At 44.0% G+C, this 23511-nt stretch overlaps 2 protein-coding genes across 5 annotated transcripts; both read right to left on the reverse strand.

Annotated features, from left to right (window-relative positions):
• Positions 1 to 289: 289 nt before the first annotated feature.
• Positions 290 to 18819, reverse strand: MYOT (myotilin). 4 transcript variants are annotated; one of them, XM_014948241.1, is made up of 10 exons: positions 18720 to 18819; positions 11617 to 12219; positions 9345 to 9495; positions 6856 to 6957; positions 4746 to 4795; positions 3951 to 4083; positions 2631 to 2838; positions 1935 to 2100; positions 1306 to 1439; positions 290 to 888 (listed from the first exon to the last, which is right to left on the reverse strand). In XM_014948241.1, exons 2-10 carry the CDS (start codon positions 12051 to 12053, stop codon positions 716 to 718), a joined length of 1554 nt encoding a protein of 517 aa, XP_014803727.1. In that variant the 5' UTR covers positions 12054 to 12219; positions 18720 to 18819; the 3' UTR covers positions 290 to 715. The 4 variants fall into 4 exon arrangements, with proteins under 4 accessions (XP_014803727.1, XP_014803726.1, XP_014803728.1 ...); XM_014948240.1 differs by lacking the exon at positions 18720 to 18819 and adding an exon at positions 13976 to 14133; XM_014948242.1 differs by lacking the exon at positions 18720 to 18819 and adding an exon at positions 13976 to 14098 and having other exon boundaries at positions 11617 to 11969.
• Positions 18716 to 21907, reverse strand: LOC106891325 (palladin-like). The gene is made up of 5 exons (XM_014947775.1): positions 21845 to 21907; positions 21129 to 21270; positions 20243 to 20266; positions 19572 to 19691; positions 18716 to 18966 (listed from the first exon to the last, which is right to left on the reverse strand). The coding sequence occupies exons 1-5, from the start codon at positions 21905 to 21907 to the stop codon at positions 18716 to 18718; spliced, it is 600 nt and encodes a 199-aa protein (XP_014803261.1).
• Positions 21908 to 23511: the final 1604 nt, after the last annotated feature.

Below are 23511 nucleotides of genomic sequence, written 5' to 3' on the forward strand. Positions count from 1 at the left end.
CCTTGGTTAAAGGAGCCAGGAAGGAAACCATGGCAGACTTAACACTTCATATTATACAGGGCAGCTTTTGAGTCACAGTGGGCAAGGAGAAAACAATATTGATGTTGCCTCACGGACCTGTTTTAGTGTTAAGCATTTGGTTTATGCTAAATAGTTTATAGCTATTGGGGAGCAGACAGGGGAGGGCACCAGTGTCAGACTTAGTAGGGCAAGAATCCATCTTTGCCGGTCTGCAGCTGATGCCAGACATCCATAAGCAGGTATTAACAGATGAAGGAAGAGTCACAGCTGATGGTGGTTATTTAAAATTTTATTTGCCTAATTTATTCTCATAAAAACACTCTAGTCTATTTGGTTTTAGTATTCAGACAGTACAGACTTCCGATATTATCAAGAGTGATATTAGAGAAGCAGTACAAGCCAATCTACTTTAGCATGTAACCAAGCACAGGTGGAACTAAAACCACCCACACTTGTAAAAACTAATTAGCCTGCTTTCTTAGGCTTTATAGTTAAAATACAATACTCAGTAAATGGTTATAATCACCAAACCATATAAATAAAATCTAACGGGGTAAAATAGGAGCAGCTGAATGTGCAAGAGTCAAAGTAAAAATATGTAGATAGGTATTTTGCTAATTAGAGCAATCACCAGTTAACTGCATCTATGTTGTAAGTGTCTCTTATGGGTCTGAGTTTTCCTCTTCGTTTCCAGTTAAAGTTCATCACTTTCATACAGTCCAGACTGCTCAGCCAAACGCTGAAACTCTCCTTCTGGTGAGAAAGCTTGTTTCACATCCAGTCCTCTGCCATTAAGTGCCAAATACTTGCTAAAAGTTGGTCGAACCCGTAACTGCTTTGGGGCTGGAACTGGCTTGTTTGCATGTGCTGGAAGAGAGAAAAAAGTTTCTGTCAGTCTTTTCCCAGGCTGTGGAAAGACCCATAGTAGAGCAACCTAATTGCTGTTCATCTGCAACATAAATCAGGAAACGCTTAGGAATAATTTGTCAGTCAAACCTATCTCTCAGACACCAGAGATTTATATTCACCCTCCTTATTGGTATCAAATTGTAGTACTTTAAAAGTGCAGAAAGCAGATGTAGACAATGTGCAAAGGACACATCACAGTGTCTTGGTACTAAACAATAAAAGTTTTTCGCAGGATAGTTACTTTTTGAATAGTTCAGTATCTTTGGAAGGAAATCCTCCCAGCAGTCCCAGCTTCCTTAGGTTAATCTTGAGGTTCTGCTCTGAATACAAGTGCCAGTGGCAGTTTTGGTTGTGGCCCTGTGATGTGGTACTTACTTGCAACCTCCAGCCTGGCGTGGCATGTGGCCACTCCTGCTCCGTTGACAGCAGATACGGTGTACCAGCCGGCATCTTTCTTGTTTGCATTATGAATCAGGAGGCAAATCCTTCCAGTATTGTCATGTAACAAGCTGAAAAAAATGAAGGTGTTTGTGTATAAGTGCGTGGAGGGAGAGAAGACATTGAAATCAGAGGGTCAGTCTACATGCTGAGGAGCTGAGAAAGCCCTAGAACAATTCTTGCAGGGCACTGCAAACTATTTAGACATAAAAAACTACATTTGTGTTACGAGACAGCAGTGGTTCACATCAGGTGGCATCAAAGCCCTCCTGGAGCTCTATAGCTTCAGAGCACAAGGAACACATCGCGTGTTTCTGTCCTAAAGCCATGCTTCTCCTTGGGCCTTGCAACTGCTGCTAGAGTTCAGAGCAGCATCTGGTCACAGTTTTTCTCTGTGCCCTCAAAACAAGACTCTGAGCCTCATGGACCTGTTCAAGTTTCATAAACGAGGGATGGATCTAGCTTTCCAGCTTGCTGCTTTTAGAAACCAGCCAATTGAAATTTGACTTAACAAATACCAGTTATTGTTTTCTAACACACCAATGGCCAACTCATTAGTAGGATACCTTATTCGGTCTGTATTATATTGTACCATTTCGTTGTTTCTTTTCCAGTAAATCCGGGGTGTTGGGATAGCAGAGATCTGGCATTCGAGTCTGGCTGTATCTCCTTCAAAAACCTTTTTGCTTTGTGGCTTGAAGACGAAAGTTGGAGGCGTGTGATGTTCTTTTGCTAAATTAAAGAGGAAAGATAAGGAGGAGTTACTGTAAGTATTGAACACTAATATCAGGCCTGCTTTTTACAATTTCAGAATGCTAATTTCAGGAGGGCACGTGTTCCTTACTGCAACTCCTGAGCCTACAGGCAATTCCCATGAGTGTAAGGGTGTAGAAGACTCCAATCCAGGAGAGTCAATAAACATATATTGACAATTTGGGGAGATTAATAACTCCTAAACGCTGGACATCCCCCTGCATCTAAATATCTGACTAGAAGTGCTTTTTGGGGAGATTAATAACTCCTAAATGCTGGACATCCCACTGCATCTAAATATCTGACTAGAAGTGCTTTGAAGAAATATGGTATCCCGAATGTCTGTATTATAATAGTCTTGGAAAAGGTAAGATGTTTGTTATCATTTGAGCCTCAATATCTGGAGATTTGCCTCTGCTTCTTAATTAAGTCCCAAGCACAGGGAGAAGGCATTAGATTACTGAGGTTTTCCATGTGTGCCAGGTACTTATCAGTGCTCTCAGTCTTACCAATTACTTCCACTTTTACTGTGAAAGATGCTTCTCCTGCACGGTTGACAGCCACACATTCGTATGTCCCTGCGTCAGAGGATTTGACTGCTTCGAAAATAAAGGAATGGAATCCCTTTTCTGACACTATCATTTTATGGAACTGATCTTGATGAACCATCCTTCCATTCTGATACCACATCACGTCTGGAGTCGGCAGCCCACTAACCTGTGAAGGAGAGAAAAGCAGTGACGAATTAAACAGCTTTAAGATAATAAAAGCCCTTCAATGCTATAGGGAGTTTGATGTCAATAGATGATCAAATCATGATCCTACTGCAAAATTTTACTGTCTTGCCTAGTTTTGAATATTAATGTGGTGCTGCACAGAGAGGATGGTTTGTGAAGTGCCATGGAAAGATGAGCTTTAGTTACAAGGCAGTAGATGCTGTTCTGCTCCCCCTTGTTGTTCCCATCTCGTAAGGTAGTTTTAATTAGGCCAAAGATACTTGTTTTGGGTTCATAGAGTGGGGGGAAACTCACGCTTTTAATCTCACAGCACCATCAGCAGTGCTGACATCCGTAGTGATAATGTATGTAAATAAACTGTCCTGCAGACATGCTCCAGGCTGTCTATGGCATTCAGGAGTTAAACAATTTGCAGCAAAATGGCTAAACGTTGTGCCTAAATCTGGCAAGAGTTTACTTAAGGGAAGAGATGGGAAGTGATTAGGAAAAACCAAGGCAAACCACAATCAGCAAACACCCTTTGCAGTGAAGTTGCCTGTGCGGAAGACTGAGGTTCTTTCTTACCCTAGGGTTGGTACCATTGCCATGCAGTTTCAGGCCATTCTGGCATTTTCTTTGTTTATAATTAAGGTATTTGCTTGCCAGATTGTCTGCTCCAGCAAAGGCACAGTTACTCAGAGAATACTCATTAAAGACAAGCCAGTCCTATACAGGCTTTGCTGGACGTATGTCCATTGAAGTCAGTGAAGTCCCAAGAGCAAATCACAACATTCCTTTCCAAAATGCCTTCTTTCAATGAGGCCTTAATATTCGTTCTTCCCAGGTACTCTGTGGTGGTCCATATTTACCACTATTTAGCTTTAACCATATTCTAATGCAGCTAATTCCATTTACATTTTCCAAGGGAAAATGCTGAAATATTTAGCCGCCTCCTGTTTCTTGGTTTCCGTTGCCTGGAGAGACCCTGCAGCATCTGCCATTAGTGCTCTGGCTTATTAAAGCTCAAAGGCCCTGCTGCTCAGAGACTTCTCCTCATGCCACACACCCCGCAGAGCAGAGCTAATGGAACTGAAAGTGAAAGGCTGGTATTACTTTAAAGTCGAGTCTGAAGAATCGCCCCTCCTCAATAATTATGTCTTCGGGCACTTGTGTAAAACGTGGCTGAAAAAACTTCTCCTGGATTGAGTCATGTCCACGATCATCTCCTCTTGAGGATGGTCTGCTCCTAAAAAGTGGACAGAAACACTTAATTGTGTAAAAGTCATCATTCCTGGATCGAGTCATGTCCACGATCATCTCCTCTCGAGGATGGTCTGCTCCTAAGAAATGGACAGAAACAGTTAATTGTGTAAAAGTCATCATAGCACCAGGTACATTGAAGCACTGATTGCAGCTAGAGCTCAGCACCTTTAGGAGCCCAACACTACAGTTCTGGGCAGCTTTTCAGCTCTATGGCATGGATTTTGATCAACCACTTATCTTGCTCAAGTTGTTCAATTCAACACAGAAGCATAACATAGGAAACCTTCATCTTTGGCCTAACAACCAAAAGAATTTACAAGAGCAATGTAAGCAGTGTTTCATCATGCTACATTTTGTCATTTATATTGTCGGACCTTGCTTTGACTAGAGATTAATCTAGAATATGAAGCATGTTTGCTCTAGGTACGTGGGGTCTTTAAACCTCGAGTGTTATGCTAAGAATTGACTGGATTAAGATCATAGACATCATCAACCATCCTCAAGTGGAAATGGTTTACTTGAAGGGAATTAATTTAGTAATTTCTACTTTAGAAAAAGTGATAAGTAGTGATGTAAAACTAACGTTGTCTAGAGAAGCTTGAAATAAGGTTTTGAAGAGTATTGCAGCCCACGTTTATGCATTACCTTACATGTGTTGTAGGAACCTGCAGCCTGATGTTTTCTGCGTTCTGGTGCTTGGAAAGAGAAAGAGGAGAGGTGAGTTCGCTTAGAAAGTTCTATCTATAAACTGAAGGAGAAGCCATTTTAAGTTGACATGCTGACTGCTGCTCAAAAGCAAACTGAGTACTTCAGGAGTCGTTGGGACAAGAGGTAACAGAACTTGCATTGGAGCTAATAAACTCTCTTTTCAGCCTGGGCTTTGCCATGACAGTAACGAGTGCTATTAATACAATGGCGCAACTTCTCATCACTCTGCACAGGTGATAGGTGCAGCACTTTTGTTTGGCACACGAGGCTTTTGGCCAGCCAATAACCTTTGTTAGAGGGGAGAAGTACTACTGGCAGTATCTAAAATGAGAGCCAAGTACGGAGTGTCCTTCCCTGTAGCAGGAATAGAAGTGGAATTGCTGGCAGGAACCCTGTATTGTGCCCACTTAAGTATGGTACCAATAGCGATGGACACATGCTGAGCTGGAAAATATTTTTCTTTCTAGATCACAGCACCAACTAAGCTCGCTGACAACTCCACAATCACATGAGTAAATCTGCTAAAGTACCCAGGATTGATGCCTGCTAGGAACTTGGATGTTTGGAAAATGCAAGCAGGGTTTATTACCAGTGACTCATTTTAGCAATGGAGTCAGATAGAGGAAACGCATGGAAGTTTCTGGGGTGTTTGAGCCATTAGGATGCTTGGTTCTGTGCTCTGTAGCCAAATCCCTTGGAACACTTAAGCTTGGGTTTAAACTGCAGGCACAGAAGCAGTCTTCAGGTCAGGGGAGGTATTGCATGAATGAAGGTTTTGCTGGACTGAGCTCATTGCTGAGTCCAAGAGGCAATTGCTTGTATCTGCTCATTTACACAAATCCTGTACAATTATTGCTTGTCTTGTGAAATGATGCTGTAGTAATGACATTGCTGATAATTCTAATGTTCTGTTATATGGACTGACTGTGTAGTTAAGTTCCTGAGGAATCAGGAGGCTGAACGAATCAGTGACTACAATATTTAAAAATAAGACTGAACAATGGGAATAAGATCTCCCAAACATAAGCCAACCTCTCCTTCCAGTACTCCTTTTTATGCAGCATTTCATACACCCTGAAAAGTTGTCAGTCATCCTGTTTTGACTGAATGTTTCCTTCTTCTCTGCAAAGGATGAGGCTTCCCTTGCTTTCCCACATCCATAATATTCCCTTCTTGCCTGCTGTTGTAATTGTTCGAGAGAAATGGCTCAAATTGCATATTCCTCCCTTGCTGTGATTTTAAGAGTCTTTTGCAAAGAGTTTTGCTAACAGCACTTTGGAAGGTGTGTGCCATCCTGCTGGCTCTCCGCGTGCATGCAGCAGGAGGGATGTTTTCTTTGGCTGCACAGGTACCCAGTGCTACATCTCAGACATTTCCACTAACTTTGGTCACAGAAGTGCCAAAGAGAGCTTTTAACTGGCCTGAATAAGCAACGAATGATGCAAGTCTCCAACTAAAATGCTTTTGAAAATGCCAGTAGCAATAGATCCTTGTCTATCAGCGTGTGGGCTGCTGAAATAACCGCTTTGCCTTCTCTTAATAATTGCAGGACCCTGGAAGGGCTAAAACCCAGCTGATCCCACCCGAAGGTCCTGACCTCTTGTAGTCAATGTCACTTATTCCAAACAGTGACAGGTGTAAATCTTGGTGTCCTGGCCAAGTCTGAGCTTGGGCTGTTAGAGAGTGGGTACCTGTATCCCTGGCTGGGCTGGTCCCTGCCTGTCACAGTCAGGGTGTAACGTGCTGTGCAGCAGCTGTTGTAATTCCTCCCTGGAGACGTCATTCCTACAGATCAGGCCCAGCAAGGGGATGGTGCTTAAATTCCCCCCGCTCTGCCACCACTCCCCCCAAAGCCCCCCAAATCCCTACTATACAGAGCTCTGCCAGTGAGAACTGTCCCCTTCCCTCCCCTCTCCTGCACTGGTACCGAATAAACTCCATCTCTCTGCCCCATTCAGGTACAAGCAGGTCACTGCACAGTCACCAGGAAATCATTATTCTAGAGACAGGTGTCCTTGTTGTCCCCTGTCATCCCCCCCCCATTTACCTGTGCGTTCTGCATGTTGTCTTCACTTTGTGCTTCCAAAACAGATGCAGCATTTACTGGTCCGAGCAGCCTGCGAGCCATTCTTTCTTCATAAGTTAATCGCTTAAAGCAGAGCGGAGAGGAATTCTGGTCAGAAATCCATTTACTATTTCAGATCAGCTTGTAAGAGCACATTAATATACCACAGATTCGGGGTGTTGTCAATGAAAGCGGCAGCTGAATAGAAACACCACGTCTGTTCCAGAGGGTTTGCAGTCTGGGATGACCACTGAAGTCAGCCTCAATATATACAGCACTGTAATGCATAAAAGATTAAACTGCCTGTTCATCAAAGCCTCTCTAATGCCATCTGTGGCCTTGCACTCCTCCTCTTTCTCCGCTGGGATTATTTATGGGTAACTGATGGCATTATCTCAGAAGCCAGAGCAAGTCCCAGGGTACCTTTCTGTTAGCACTGGGAAGACTTCCCAAGTCATTCAGCTGTGGATTTACTTCAGGAGCTAGAGGCATGATGGAAGCTGGTGTCCCCTGCTCCCAAAAAAGCAAGAGCCACAGCAGAAGCAGACGCAGGCGGAGAGGAGCACCACTACCCTTGAAAGCACAAGGGAGGTTTATGGCAGCACAACAGCACAGCACAATGCTGGGTGCTGTCTTTCATGTAACAGTAAGTTCCTACAGCACAGATGCAGCACACAGGGATAAATATGAGCAGAGTTAAATTCAAGTCCTGTCAGTTGTGTTACTTTAGAAGAGTACATTAGTTCCGTCAGCACCAGAACACCTGACACTTTGCTTCCCACAAAGTTTACCTTGGGTTTAGATTTTGTGATGTGAGGACAAGCTCTGACTGAATTTCTACTGTGTACGGAACACGTATGTGACTATTCCTGGGTAGATAAGGCTTTGGGTAGGCCTGTGGGACTTTTCTTTAGAAGAGAACAAGGGAGACCTTTTCCAAAACCTATGAGAGCTTAATATCCCCGAGGTCGTTACGGCTGTATCAAGTGTGGCTGAGATTGGCCAGTTGGTTCAGACGTTGGAGGACAAGGGGAGGAGGACACAGTGGTGATTGCATAAGCATTATTTTTAGCTTCCTATGGGAAGAAAAGGTGGCTTGCAATGCCAAGCTTTCTTCCAGCAGATAGAACATTCCTGTCAGGGACACATTAAATCAGATTTGACCTGATACGTTGGTTTTCCTTCAATATGTAAAATTATATATATATATATATATATATAACCTGTTCCTACTGATGATAATGGAGAAACTTCTTTCTACTTCAGGGGGAAGAAGATGGAAACTGTAAACACTGTGCTTTTACCAGTCTGCCTCCAGCCAGCAGGAAGGTTCCCACGTTAGACACCTGCTCACTGTAGCTTGCTGTAATGTACTTCTCTACTGGTAAGCAAATTTTTCTCCCAGATTTAGATTTCTTGGTTAAGGAGATTACATTTTGTCCCTTTGCAGAATAAATAAGGAGGTGCTGAGACTAAGAGATCTTCTTACGGGAGAAGGACTTGATGATAAAAGCCTGTGTAATTTATTTGAATTGTTGTTGTTCATCTAAAAAGAAACCAAAGAGGTTTACCACATGTGGTGATGGTTTCTAGAATGAGCTTTCAGATATTGCTACTTCTGCAAGTTTCTAATGATTTGGGATGGTTTATTAAGCCCAGCATTGAAAGCCAGGGTAAAATCATGGCTGGAGAACTGAGGGATTCTCCTTGGATTTCTAGTTGTCTGTGGATGTGATGTTCAGCAGGATCCCCAGCAGAGAGTTCCAGTTTGTGCCACTCCTCTAAGCATGTATCTTTCTTCTGACTCTAGCCTTATTAATTTAATTGCACAGATTCAAAGACAGCTTGAATGGTGTGTGCTGGCCAAGAAGGTAGGATAAGCAGGAAAGACAATAGCAGCTCAAAGACATCTTGCTGCATCAGATGGCTTTCAGAAGCCAATGCATCCCTTACTGAAGTCACGGGAGATGCAGTCATTCAGTTGCCACAGTAGATACCTACAGACAGACTAAGAGCAACCAGGCCAGCACTAGCCACGTGCTGCTCCCCTACTGGGAAGAGCTGAGCAGTATAGCTATTTTGCATTCTAATAGCAAAAATAACTGTGAAGTGGGTGTTCGGAAATTATGAGGTTGGATGTAAATTGTTCAGAACCACACCTTTTACAGCAGCCCTGAGCCACGATTAAAAATGGTCACTGTTGGAAGAGGTGTTTTGACATTTCTAATGGAAAAATTCAGCTACCTCACATTGAAAGAATAATCTGGTCACAAATGGTTATAGAACTCTTGTTGGGATCTCTTGAGGTTCTGAGTAAAGGTGTTTAGGCGGTGTTGTTCCTGCATTTCCTTCTGCTTTCAGCTCAGTTTGGAAGCTCCAACCTCTAGGGCACTAGAATTAGTCTCTGCATCCCTGATTGCACTACCAAGAGTCAGAGCAAATCGGTTCCTTAATCAGCAGGATTCTCTTACCTGGTTTCCATTCTGGAGAAGGTTGTCTTTGCATCGGAGTTTCTTTTCCAAGTCCTGAATGAGGGCCTCTTTTGTTCCTCGAATTTCTTGGTCTGATGTCTTCTGCATAGAGTTGATGCTAGCTTGTTTGTTATACATTGGTTGCGAGTAACTACTCGAGCAGGAAGAGAAAACAAAGTTATTCCTGTAGGTCTGCTTGACTGTTTGTTACAGCTTCACAGAATACACACAAAAATGTGACTCTGCTACCTAGAAATGGTCGTTCAGATGAACCCCTAAAGCAGAAAGGAGAGAGATAGGCTAGGTGGTGTAATTGAGCATCAAAACCTTAAGGGGAAGCATCATGGTCTAGCCAGGCCATTGAGTGTCCTCCCACAACACTCAGCATCCCTGAACAACACTGTTCAGCATCCCTGCATCCTGCCCCGACTCAGGTGTGTGCAGTAAGGCCAGCGGTGTTTTGAGGGAGCCACTGACTCCACTGAGCAACGTGAGTCTATCCAGGAGCAAGTTCTCCCTCAAACACTGCATACCTTCACAATTTCAATTCTTAAAAAGGCCCTGGGTGCTGCAAGTCCACAGCAAGGTCACAAACTATTCAGTTAGGTATGAGCAAAGAGCTTATTAGTTGTTCTCCACTTCTTGGCCCTAGAAAATGACTCCATGTAGCATTTCTGTCCAGATGGTTCCACAGCTCAGCTTGCCCTATCCTAGGCTGGGTCTTTAGGAGTCCTTGCTGCCACCCACCATGTGGCCTGATCCTGTAATCCATAGTCAAGGGACGCAATCAAATCTGGGAGTTAGACAGTAGGCTTGGTTCTGAGAGGTGCTAGGAAAGGAGGAGCATCCCTCAAAAGAGGTTGTGAAGGTCTCCTAGAGGTCACAGCACTCTGCTGACAGGATCTGACCTGGTTCGTTACATGCAGCAGGGCCTCATACGCTGCGGTTGTGCTCAGCAATTATTTCTATTCAAAATTCTCTTCCTCCCATCACTTGGGAATTTGTTCTGCTGATTAGAATAGGGTAGAAGGGTTATCATTCTGCTACGTATTCCCAGCACTGCTTGGACTTAATAACTTGCTCAAGTTATAACTTAAAAACTTTAATAATTTGCCCAGCAGATTAATATGCCTCATGTCCCTGTTTGCCCGTTTGTAGCATGATTAGGAAAATAATTCCTCAACTCACAGGGTGTTGCATTTAAGAGCAGCTTATATGAAGAGCATGGTGAGTTACCAAAGCCCTTTGCTATGAAAACACACAACCCCACACTACACACACAAACCCCAGTGGTTACTCTGGATACATACCTAACCCCCCCACACTCCTGCAGCGATCTTAAGAAACACCCCTGAGTGCCCCAGCTTGCCCACTCTGTCTTACCTTCCTGCTTCCCACAGTGCTGGGATTCAAACCAACCCCCAGAAACACTCAGATTTCCTGAATACAAACTGACACTTACACCTGAATTTATATCCAAGTCGGCAGGACCCCCCCTGCCCCTATCACCTTTCCAGTATCCTCGGTTGAGTGTTTGTGGCATATTCTGCACTGCCTTTCCCCCAGGACCTCCAGCTGATATTGGCAGGGATACAAGTTGGTGAGAAGGCAAGACCCAGCTCCCTTTGAGATCTCGCTGACCTTGGGAGATATTTGGATTGCAGCCCAAAGGCAAAACGATATAATACATATTCAGGAAAGAATTTAGTCTTTGGTCTGAAGGGGTAAAATTTTCAAGGGGCTGCCTTTCTGTTAGCACGTAATGATTAATGAAGATTGTATGGTAGGTGAGCGTAGAGTCTCATCCTGGTGTGGAACCTGAAAATACTCTAAGAATCTTGAAGTTGTTTATATGTGGGAAATGCTACTGCCTTCCCCCCTACCTCCCTGCTCATAAGCCATATCTGTTGAGAGAAATGTCCATCTTCTGTTCTGAATACCCTTAAATTAGAGATTTCCATCAAATCAAGCTAAACTGTTCAAACTGACTCCAGAGAATGTGCACAGCAGCCTGTGAACACAACTACTGTGTGGTTTGATTCCTGCTGGATGCCCCTCTCTCCCACACAGACACCGAGGGCGAGCACTCAGCCTCCTAAAGCCCGTTCATGCAGAGTCCTGCCTCCAACACCCGAAGTCAATGGGAGCAACACCATTGCCTTCACCCCGAGCTGGTGTTTCACCAGACGGTTGGGTTGGGGATGGTCAGTGCACGGGAGAGGCCAGGCCAGAGGAAAGCAAAGGGGAGGGTTAGAAGCCTGTATATACTTACGGAGCTTCCATAGGAGAAGGAGTTTGGCTGTTATAGTCGGGCTGCGAGGGTAGCACTGAGCACAGGAATGCTGCGGGGGGTTGGTTAGGCATGGATAGAAGCCGTTGCCCAGATGAGGAGCTAGCAGGAGACTGAGCAGATGCAGGCGTGACGGGGTATGTGGATTCCTTTGGGGCACTACAGGAAGGCGAGGAGAGCGTGATTGAAGAGCTCAGCGATGACGAGGAGGAGAATTTCTGCCCGCTTGGGTTACGAGGCTGTATTAGGATGGAGGACTGTTTGATTTGTCTGCTTGACTCTGTAGAGGCTGCGGGTCCCGGAGGCTGCTGCTGCCCTTGACACGCATTCTTAGACTGGATAAAGTGTTTTGGACGTTCGTAGTTAAACATGGTTGGTTGGCACATAGAGGAAACGGAGGGGAAATTAGGGACACTCATAGGAGAGGTTTCACGGCTGTCCTGGGTTTTTGTTGGTGATAACTGGCTTTGGATAGGTGGCTGGTAAAAACTAGGTGGTAGGCCACGAAAATTTTCTTGGCTGGGCTCCTGGATAGTATGGAACCCTTGCCTTGCAGAATAGAGGTTTTCTTGGTGTGGATTTTCCCTTAAGGAAGACAATACAGATAAAATAAATCGTACATCACCATTTGAATCACAAAAATACTGTCTCGTGAGCAGTCATTAGCAATCCAAAGAGTATGAAGTTCAGGCAACTGACAATAATTAAAGCTTGAGCTTAAAATAAAGAGATTTAGGATTGATTAGTACTATTCCAGAGCCGTGTGAACATTTTGGATTACAATAAGTCACGGACTCTGTCCGACTCGGGTGCAGCACTCACCATGGCTGTTTTATCTGCAAAAGCCCAGTAAACTCTGAGAGAAATAGCAATTGTTTTATTGAGATGACCTACCATCTGCATAAGTCTACAGATAACCATAAATACTAGTGCTAAGCAAGGTAATTTGCCACATATAATCTTAAATAAACATCTCTGAATCCTGCAATTTTGTGCCCTGTTAAAATACTAACTGTACTATCACCCAGAGAATTACCTATTTGTGCCGAGAAATTCCTTACACCACAGGGAACCATAAACAGGTTTCACTTTCTTTTAAGCCTAAAATTAAACCTTTGAAACCAAGTATCCTCAGTTCTTCTCTAACGAGTTTTGTATTTGGAGCTTTTTATATCCGATCGAGATTTGGGATTGGGGTGCCAAGGACTGCACTTCTCCGTTTGAAGTGATTTCCTGAGATTTGCTGTTAGGGCTAATAATTGCTCGAATGACGTAGCTGCAGGATAAAGCAGGGCAAGCTGAGCTGCTCCCAGGTCCTGCATTTATTTTGCAGGTCCTTGATATCTAAACCCGGGCTTTCCATCAGCTTACTAAAGAGGAAAGTTTAATTAGAGCAAACTGAGCAAGTTTGTTAAAACTGACAAACAGCTTCAGGTCCAGGATAAGTAAATAGCACCCCCCGCGCACCTGCCCCCAAATAAACGTAAAGCTACTAATAAAAAATGAGAATATAAATCCACACAGTTACATGTGCTGGAAAAAATTGTAATCTTGCCCCAGTGAGATCAGCTGTTTGGCTGCTATATATACACAGAATATTGTATTCCTCTCCTCACAGAGCCAGAAGGAGGGCTCTACCAGGTTGTAAATTCCTTTGGGGGGGAGATCAGCTGAAGACATCGCTCTCATTTTAAAGATTCAAAGCTTTCATTTCCTAAAGGTAATTATCAATATTAGTTGTAAATTAACTGTAAGTAAACAGAGGTTTTCTAGTAAAAACTCCCCAACTTCCCCCATGTCATGCTCTTGGAATTTGAAGCTGGCTCAAATTTTTGGATCATGTCCACACCGTGTTCTCAAAATTCATGGAATCTTGTTTTTATACCATTTTGATACCACTGCCCACGTAGAGATTCATTCATTTTACCTACAGACTATGCACAGAATCTGGCATTTACTTTGTTTTCTCGAATACTGCCCTTAAACAAGTTTCGATGCACAGATTTGCTTTGTCACAGCAACGAATAAGTTACATTTTCCTCAAATCTTCCCGCCTTGATTTAGGTGGGGGAAAAAATATCTAAAGAGGCTTTTGACCTTACAAGACGAAACAGTAAGTAATAATAGAGACAGTTAGCTTTCTAAAAAAATGAATACTTTTTTTTTTCCTTTTCTTTTGTTGCCTCCCACATTATCTTTGACACCACGACACCTTAAAGGTACCTTTTCATCTCGTCATTACCCAGCGCGTTGCGGTTTCTCACGCCACCTCCCTAACACGCTTCCAAAAAAAAAAGTGACGTGGAAAAAAAAAACCCAAATCACCAAAACAGCGCCTTACCTACAGCCTAGGAGTTGTCACCCGGGCTTTAACCAGTATTTTGGGAAGGGACCGTCATTCACTGACCCGGACTGTCATAGTAGCCCCTCTGCGTAGCGTTATAAGACCGGAGGCTTTAATGTGCTGCCAGCGGATGACACGGGGGGGGGAACCTGCCTGTCCTGCCCCCACCGCTGTCACAATAAGAGTCTCCGCCAGCCCCGGGGACACGGCATTTAAGGGCAGGTTTTGGGCAGGTGCCCGCACTCAGCAAATCACGGCGGCGGGAACCTGCCTCCCCGACCCCGGGCCGGGGCTGACCCCGCCGGCAGCCGGGTACGGCCGCGGCTCCGCGGTTCCCCGGGGCTCCGCGGTTCCCTGGAGCCGCTCTCCGGGCCCCCGGGAGCCCCGCACAGCCCCAGGAGCCCCGCACGGCGGTGAAGCGGCCGAGGCTCAGCGCTCTCACTCTGCCCCATCCCCGTGTTCAGCGGGAGAAGGGGAAGAATTGGAGAATTTGGGGGGTTTTTTTGCAGCGAGGAAGGACCCCTGCAAAACGCTTAAACGTCCCTAAATCGTCATCTCAGTGAAATCCCCCTTTTTTAATTCACTTACTAATTGGCTGTAGCTGATTGCCTCTGTAGCGGTAGCAGCGTTACTGCTTGTAAAGCGCTGTGTGTGTGTGTACGGAAAGGCAACGGATACTTGAAAAACAGCCGAAAAATGTTAAAATAACTCCCCTGCAGCACTCCCGAGCGGTACCGGGGCCGCTGCCCGCACCTTCGCTCCGGTACCGAGCCTCATCAGGAGCAGCGGTGCTGCTCTCCCGTGTGTCTGGAGAGTCATCAACTCCATCGGGTACTTGAACAGACTGAGTAATACACGCGGTGGCAAAATATCAGTCGATATTTTGCTGCCTGTGTACATTGAATTGTTGGAAATTACTTTACAAAGTTCAATTGACTTGAATTAAAAGACGCAAGTTTTCTGTATCCCTTTAACCAAAGGCTTCAGTGCTTAATTACATCTCAAATTAACACTATAGTGTTTTAAGTATCTTAATTATATTTTGGCAACTCTTGCCTGACATACCCACGCTTTCCAACACCCCAACCCCTGAAGTTCGGTACTCGGTCTTTCCCTTGGCGCTTCTCTCCCTTCCCTGAGTCCTTCAGCACAGCGATCTTCAAGCATTAATCCACGTTTAGTGTTTATATTTAAGCATCACCCTACCGTTTGTGAGCTCAATCCGCATAGCAGGTGTTAATTGAGTGCTAATTTATTTAAATTCCTCGCGATGGAAGTGATTAAGGGAGGAAGCGCGTCCCTGGTTGTTGCAGCGGTTATTTGCTTTTAGAGTCAAAAAAATAAAAATGCGCAGTTTGCACAGAGAGGGTTGAGTCCTTGAAAAAAAAAAAAAGAAGAGGTAACTGTAGGATGATGATTTGCCCTGTAGGAAGCTGTGAGCATGTTAAAGGTCAGGCTGTGCTCACACAGGCTCCCGGGGCTCCCATCGACTTCAATGAGGGTGCCCTGTGCTTGTTTCAGAACTGAAGCTGGCTGCAAGGCATCGATTTGAGGACAGCTTTATGGACCAAAAAGGCTGGACACAACTGGGACGACTTGTGTGAAAGAGAAGGAACAGAAAAACGTGAGATGAAGAAGGTAGGAAAAACCCCTGAAAGAACTAGAAGCTGAACTGATAAAAGGGTTAGGAATAAATCTCATAGCTCTGCTGGGGTAATTTAATAGTACCCTGACCAGGGCTGCGAGGTGTTAGAAATCAACTCTTCTGTACTGCTGCAGTTTACTTTCTATGAATGGTGACACGTTGCATCCGATCAGGTTCTTCTAGTTACTTGAGTCATAGAGCAACAAATGTCTAGAAAAAAAAGCTGAGAATCATTTGCTTATATATTATTAAGGAATTCAAAAGCTACCTAAAAGACCTGGCAGTATACTTACTGCCTGAAGCCTCTTCTTTTGCTTGGATTAAGTTCCTTTAAGAAAGTTAATAATATCAGTATGGATTTTGTTCTGCTTCTTTAAGGCTGTTGAGAAGGAGACGCCGTAAGGAGTAGCTGGTAGTGGCAGTCTTCTAGAATTGCATTTTCTAGCTTTTGTTGAGTGGCCGTTGCTAAGCAATAACGTGCAGAAGTATGAGGACAAGGACTTCATTCATTTTTACAGTTCTTCCCAGTAATAGCTTTGTTCTGTCATCACTGTTTTTGTCGGTATTTCTTTTTGTCTCCATTAAGTAATAAAGTTAATAATACAGTATAGATTTTGTTCTGCTTCTTTAAGGCTGTTGAGAAGGAGACGCCGTAAGGAGTAGCTGGTAGTGGCAGTTTTCTAGAATTGCATTTTCTAGCTTTTGTTGAGTGGCCGTTGCTAAGCAATAACGTGCAGAAGTATGAGGACAAGGACTTCATTCATTTTTACAGTTCTTCCCAGTAATAGCTTTGTTCTGTCATCACTGTTTTTGTCGGTATTTCTTTTTGTCTCCATTAATACAGTTGCAACCACATACGCTACATGAGAGAGCTATATGACTAAATCTGTCTAACAAGACAGTTATTGTACAGCTTAGTCATTAGACATGATTGCTTAGTTTGAGGTAACGGCCAAATTTACCGTGTTGAGACCCATTCATAATGATTTTTCAAAGCACATGGCAATAAGACTGTGGGATTTAAAGATATTTAAATGCTCATAGATGGGTATATCTAGAAATTTTAATTGTTTTCTGTCTGTATCTTGAGATTGTTAAATGCCTTTCAAAATCCAGTTCAGCGTTCCTGTGAATTAAAAGCACTCTGCAGTTTCATACACTAGTTAATGTTTTAAATAACCCATTTTTTTAAAAGCTGTTGCCTAGCTGATTTTGGTGGAACATTATGTCTGTCTCTTCATGCAGGACGTTGGGTACTGCATTTCAAACTAACCAGAACTTCAAAAATAATGAGGTAACCACAGCTCACTGGTACTGCTGCAAGCAGAAAACTTTACAAGCAGTCGTTCCAAGCAGCAAGTATCATCTAAAAGAGCTTCCCCACAAGCTGCTTGTTAGAAATCCCAAAATACAGGCTTTGAGAAACCTGGAGAGGATGGAAAATCTAGTGCCATTCTAAAAGGACAGCTAGCAAATGTTTCCTGCTCTCCCCTTTCCCTCCAAGAGGTACTTATGGTAGAGATTCTATGAAAAGTTTTAATTTTTGCTCAGTAGACAATTAACAGTCTGCTCTTGTTTAAAATGATCGTCAGGTGAAGGTTACAAGCAATGTGATTGTTGGTCCATGTTGGATACTCCCAAGCAAACAGCCTTATCTCTGAGGGGTAGTTGATGGTGAATTGAATACGGTGCTGCATTCACATGCTCAGCTTGGGGTGTCTGAAGGCACCAACAGCTGATGCACAGCTTCTTTTCAGGTTGAAGGAAGCCCTCCCCAGCTCTGCCGTGCTGAGGTCTCCTACAGTCTCTACCAGTCAGCTTCAGTCAGGGCTTTGACTCCAGTGGCTCTACACAGGGTCCTGTCTGATTTCTCTGGAGCAAGCCTGCATTTCATGTAAGGGCTTGAAGTTAAACTGAGAGCCTCCTCTTAGCAAACTGCAGGTTATGGAAGCAAACCCATTTTTACTCAGTGATGTAGCAAAAAAAACATACCCCGTGCACAGAGAAATCTATACTGAAACATGATCTCTCCTGTAGTGAATTTGGAGGAGGATGCTCAGAATTGTTAAAATAACCAGTTTAGTTAAAGCAGCTGAGTACATCCAAAAATACTCCATAACAGAGAGGATGTTTTCTGCCAGGGACAGCCATTGACACACCATGTAACAGGATCGCTGCAATGCCCCGCTGGCATTCGGCTGGGAGAGGAGGCACACGTCCACCTCCAGCTCTCCCCTTCACACTCTGGGGTGCTGGGCTTGGACCTTTTAACTGGTGCCTCTTGAAGCCTTGGTTATGCCAATAAACACCCGAGAAACACAGCAAAGATCTGAGATGGAATGGCTAAGATGTGCGTTCTAACTTGTTTTGTTTCTTTGAACAATTAAACAGAATAACTAATAATGCAATAAGTACAAAGTTACCTGAGAGCTGCATTTGGGGCGGAAATTGGATTGAGGCTTGTTTTAAGAGGGAACACTTTATTCTTGGGGGAAAATCTCCACCTCCTGGGAGAGGATTGTCCCTGCTATGGCATGGGACAGTTTTCATTCTATCCTGTGAGTTACAGGTTTAGTACTTTTCCTCCACAGAGTGCTTTGCAGGCACAATCTGCACCACACTTACAGGATCTTGAGATCTCGAGTTCTATTGCTGTCTTACAGAATGGGAAACAGAAACATGAGGTGATGCTACTTGGCCAAGGCTACAGAGGAAGGTGGTGGCAGCAGAATTGTACCTTGAAATTTCCCAGGTACAAGTTCTGCTGTGGAGCCAAGGGTCTTCTAGAGGCTAATTATTTGGGATGACACTTTTAAAGCTACTTACAGAGAGGTATTTCTGAAAATACCATTAGGCACCTACCAGAGCCTTTAGATAGCTCCATACTTTGCCAAATGGAGCCCGTGCTGTTCTGCTGAGCTGGTGTTACACGTTCCCATTGTTATGTAGGCAAACAGCTCAGGTTACTGCATGGGCACGTTTTCTCTGTTGGGGTTTGGGGCACGGGAGCTTGGCAGTTGTATTTTTTGTGGTCTCTAGAAAGTTCATCCCCTAAGTATTGTGTATAACTAACCCAGGGATGTGATTTTGTCCTACCTCAGAGGTGAAGCCTGAGGTGAATTCTCATAAGCTCCATGAAAATCTTCAGCTTCGCTCTTGGAGTTGATCTGGCCGAAGTTTGTAGCTTCTGCTCGTCTGCCCAGCCCTGGGGTCTCTGTGCTGTAGGACGTGTCACGGTCCTTGGCTCCTGTTTGGCTGTTCCTGGGGAAGGTGGATTTCTTCATGGTGACTTGCACAGCTGGCCTGTGGGCAGCACCCGCAAAGCTTTCCAGCTCTTTTGCTCCTGGAAGTAGAATTGTCCACAAGTCAGGTAGAAAGCAGTGGTGGTTCACCAGTACAGCAAGCTGAGTAACAGGAAGGGAAACTGGTGTGTCTGTGCAGGTGGATGAGAGTCCAACCTGCCTGGGGTCTGCATAGGCTGCATTGGCCAAATCTGACTTCTCACCAGGGCTGGTGAGCTTTGCTTTACACACAAGGTGCTGTTCTGTTTGGAGATGGTTTTCAGCACAACACAGACAAGTCATGGCTTAAAATAAACGAGGTGTAGATACAGCCAATGCATTTGACTAAGCTGGGGTTGCTGGAAGGATGAAGCTCAGGGCTGAGATTCCTCTGTGAGAGAGAGCAACATCTCCACCTTGTCGCTCTTGACCAAGGAGGAAGAGCATTTCTGCTTTTTTGGACCCAAAACCAGAAATGCAGAACAACTTGCATCCAGCTTTGAGAAGTACGCAAGCAGACTGCATTTTTGAGGCATTTTTCTCCTCTTTAGCCTGCAAAAATGTTAGGGTCTGGCTTCTGCTTGGCAAATATCTGACTCTGCCTGATGCTGGGCAGCAGCAGCTTCCCTCATGCTTAGTTGCTCGGCTCAGAGATCCATGTGTTTACCTGGGGAAACAGAGAGACGTGCACTGGATGCCACAGATCCAAATTCATTTTCAGCAACACATTTAAATATTCCAGAGTCTTCCGGAAAAGCTTCTGTAATAACCAGGGTGCAGACTTCCTCTGAAATGACAAATCCAGGCTGTTGTACCATAAAAGCCAAATGTGAACTTGTAGGAATTGGTCCTTGCAGAAGGAGTGCTACTTAGTGATGGGGCTTGGCAGCAAGAAAGTGCAGAAGAGTGATGTAAAGGGCATAGGAATCCAAGGGATTTAGCAGGAGCAAAGGTGGAGGAAGGATCTTTCTTCCTGTGACTTTAAAGAAACAAACCTCAATTTGTTTTTTGCTGAACTCTGTCTTCTCTTGCACAAACTTAAACCCTAGAAATGATCACAGGTCAGAATGGTTTTGTTTTCCCTTAACAGCTAGGGAACATGTTCCTTGACTGAATGTAAAAGGGATGATACCTTTTTCATTGTGCTGTGAAATAAATTAGGGCCTTTCAGGTGCATGTGTCAAAACCAAGACCTTGAAAGCTCTCAGCCTGACACTGCGTGCTGAGTTCTGGCTCCCCTTTGAACATAATTGTTTTATCTTGGATGAGGTGGGAAAAACTACGCTTGGAGTAATTAACCAGTGAGGTGTCTAACAAAAAACCACACAGTGCACTTACCAGGAACAGCTGACGAACAAGCCTCTGCTCAAAATAAGAAAGAAAAAAATTAAATGGTTATAATGCCAGAATGGATGAAAGACTTTTAGCCCTCACCTCCTTTCCCCCCTCAGCTGTCACCCTGGTTACAAAAGAAAGGTTACCCCTTTCTGTCCATGAAGAGAAATGCCATCTAGAGGGGGGAAGCTCAGGTCTGGCTGGGGAACCCCATGGTACAAACACCTCTCCACTGGGGTGATACTGAGAGAGCTCCACTGGCTTTGGAGTTAGTTGCTGTGAATTTGCCACTGGAGCTATGACCTCGTGCCTGGGAGTATGATAAATGTTTAAAATATGCTTATAGTTTTTTTTTTTTTTTCTCATCAGTAGTTATAACCTGTGGTGACAATGATGTTATGGCTCAGTTATGCTTTAAGCTATCAGCATGGTGATCTCCCTCCCTCGTGCCTGAGCTGCTCAGGAGTTGCCAGGGGAAGTGTGGTCTCTGCACAGCAGTCGATTGCTTCAGGTCACTTCATACTGGTAAACTTAACTCTGTGAACATGCTCTGCCTCTTAGTTTTTATTTTTATGGCAGTTCACAGAATCACAGAATCGTAGTGGTTGGAAGGGACCTCAGAGATCATCGAGTCCAACCACAAAAAAAAAACCAAACAAAAAAACACATCAAAAAAAAACCCCCAAAACCACCACCCACCACCTAAACACACAACAACAACAACCAACCAAAACCATCACCCACCCACACAACATCCCACCACAAACCAATAATCTTGGGCACTAGAGCATGCCCTGAAGAGCCATGTCTACACGTCACAGTTCGTGCTTCTGTCTTTTCCCTGTCCCAATAAAATTACTGTACAGCAGGCAGACCTAGTAATACTTACTTTTTCGTAGTATTCGGAAATCAGCAGAGTCGATTATTGGATCATATTCCCTGTACCAGTGAACCTGTAAGGTGGGTGTAGCGCGAATGCGACACTCAAATACCACTAATTGACCCCTTGTAGCTCTTATGTTTTGTAGACCCTGGAGGAGGAAAAATTGGTGTTAAAAGGCTGACATAATTATTTGCCCATTGAAGCAATTATTATGGGGTGATGCACCCTTTAGTGGAGAAGATGATCTCGTGCTCGTATTTTTATTTTGCTTACCCCATATTTTTATTTTATTTACAATAGCTGATTTAATTCTAAATGCATTTGTAGTGGGTTGTGAGCAGAGTTTTTTCACCTGTATACCAGTGTTCATTAAAAGGCTTTAGCTTGCTTATGCATTTAAATAAAGACACAGATGCAGGAAAACCATCTATTCCAGTGGATACAACATAATAAGGGAGGTTACTCTGAGAGGTTTCCTCTTCAGCCTCCTTTGTAGGAAATAAATGAGGTGAATTCACGTAAGTGGTTCTGTCTGCCTGGATTGTTTACCAGTTAAGATGTTAGTTTGATAGCATCACTGATGAACCATGCTGGCGTTTTTGAATTGTAAATGAACCAGTGTTCCAGCCTCGAATTACTGTCTGATGGAGCAAGAAAACTCTAAGTCTAACATTAGTAGTTGCAGAACAAGCGATGTCATTCAGACAACCTGTGCTCTTTACCTTTGTAAACACAGGTGTGCTTCCGTAGGCAGCTCCAGTCAGGCTCGCCGAGGGACTCTGCATCTAAATACCAAAGAAAAATGATTTTTATAGCTTGAATTTCTCATATGCAGGAACCTGGCCGCGTTGCTGGCACTTTGGAACAGAAGAAGATGCCAGAACGTTTTATCTGCTGTTCATGTGCCAGCCTAATAAATACCCTGTGGAGAATCTCCATTCAGGTGCTCCAAGAGGAAATGCCTCCCTGGTCTGTGAACACCAAGTCAGTGGAAAGAGGAGCTGCTAACTGGTAAGTGTTGCTGGTTTTATAGCTGTAAGTCAATTTATTGCCCACATCTTGTAGTTTCTATGATCAGTGTTGCTTGCCAGTAGTTGTCCCCTTCTACAGAGGGAGACACCTGGTTTAGGTGATCCCAGGTCTAGCTCTTCTTGGCTTGTGTGGTGTATGTGGTGACTACAATGGGGCTGAAGGTGGAGAAACAAGAAGGAACTTTGGTACTCTTTCCTGACATCCTCTTCTAAAGCTCAGCTGATGCAGAGTTTACAATAAGCTCTCTGATTAAGCAAAAAAGGAAGCCCCTTGAGCATTTTCAGCCCTGTCCTCTGCTCTATCAATTCTCTTAGCAATTCTGGCTAGGAAATGTTCCAAACCAGAAAACCCTTTTCCAGATCTTAGGGTCTAGATCTTGATATTCACGATGACCTTTGTCTCTAAGTCACTTGCTGAAGATGGGCTTGACCTAATCCTTGCAAAACATTTCTAAAATACTGTAAGTAATAATTTAAGAAATGTGTAACCTACTCTTTGAGGGTCAATGGGTACTGACTGTATTAAAGTGGTGTAACTCTGGTGGACTAAATGGCTGCTAGAAACTTCATTGGCTGAGGAACCAATGGTCAGCAAAACACTGGTAGTTTTCCCCTTTTTCCTAGCACGGGAGAAAAATAAACAGGGCAGGATGGAGATGGAGACTTTGGGATGCTGACCATACTTGATCCAACAAGGTTTGCACTTACTGTGACATTCCTCTGGCCCTGCCGGGATGGTGAGACTTGCAAGGAGGCTTTGCCTTCAGATTTACTCTATGAACCTGGAGAGACAAACATAGATCAGTGTCTTTAGAGGTATGTCCTTTTCCTTACAACACAGTGGTGGCTGTGTTTTGTGAACTGAGCAAATGCTGTTTGGAGAGCAAGTGGTATGTGCCAGAGAAAATAGAAGCACCCTTAGTGTCTGAGAGTAGGCTCAGGTCACCTCAAGAGCATAGAGACATTTAACTGAGGTTATTGATATGGACCTCTGTAATAGACAGAAGTCACCTGTGAAAGCTGACTGCATGGTAGAGTTAGGGCTTGTCTGGATTTGGATAGAAGAGTCTAAAGAAAACCCTTGTTATTTTAACTGAAGTGAAGATGGTACCTCATAAACCAACGACCAGATCCTTCTCACATGAGGACTGTAGCATAGTGGATTGACACAGAAAAACGTAGTTACTGGTAGCTTAATACCTCACAATGGTAATGAAAGATTTATCGGTTTAATCTTTGTTTCTCTTTTACTGTGGCAAGAGAGGTTTTTCTTGGTGGAGTACTGCAGGCTAATAGTCCTGCTTCTCCTGAGCTGCATTAGTGAAAATTCTGGTCCTGATAAATAACTTGCATCATCA

The sequence above is a fragment of the Calidris pugnax genome, unplaced genomic scaffold, assembly GCF_001431845.1.
Source record: "Calidris pugnax isolate Ruff unplaced genomic scaffold, ASM143184v1 scaffold27, whole genome shotgun sequence".
Classification (NCBI taxonomy): domain Eukaryota; kingdom Metazoa; phylum Chordata; class Aves; order Charadriiformes; family Scolopacidae; genus Calidris; species Calidris pugnax.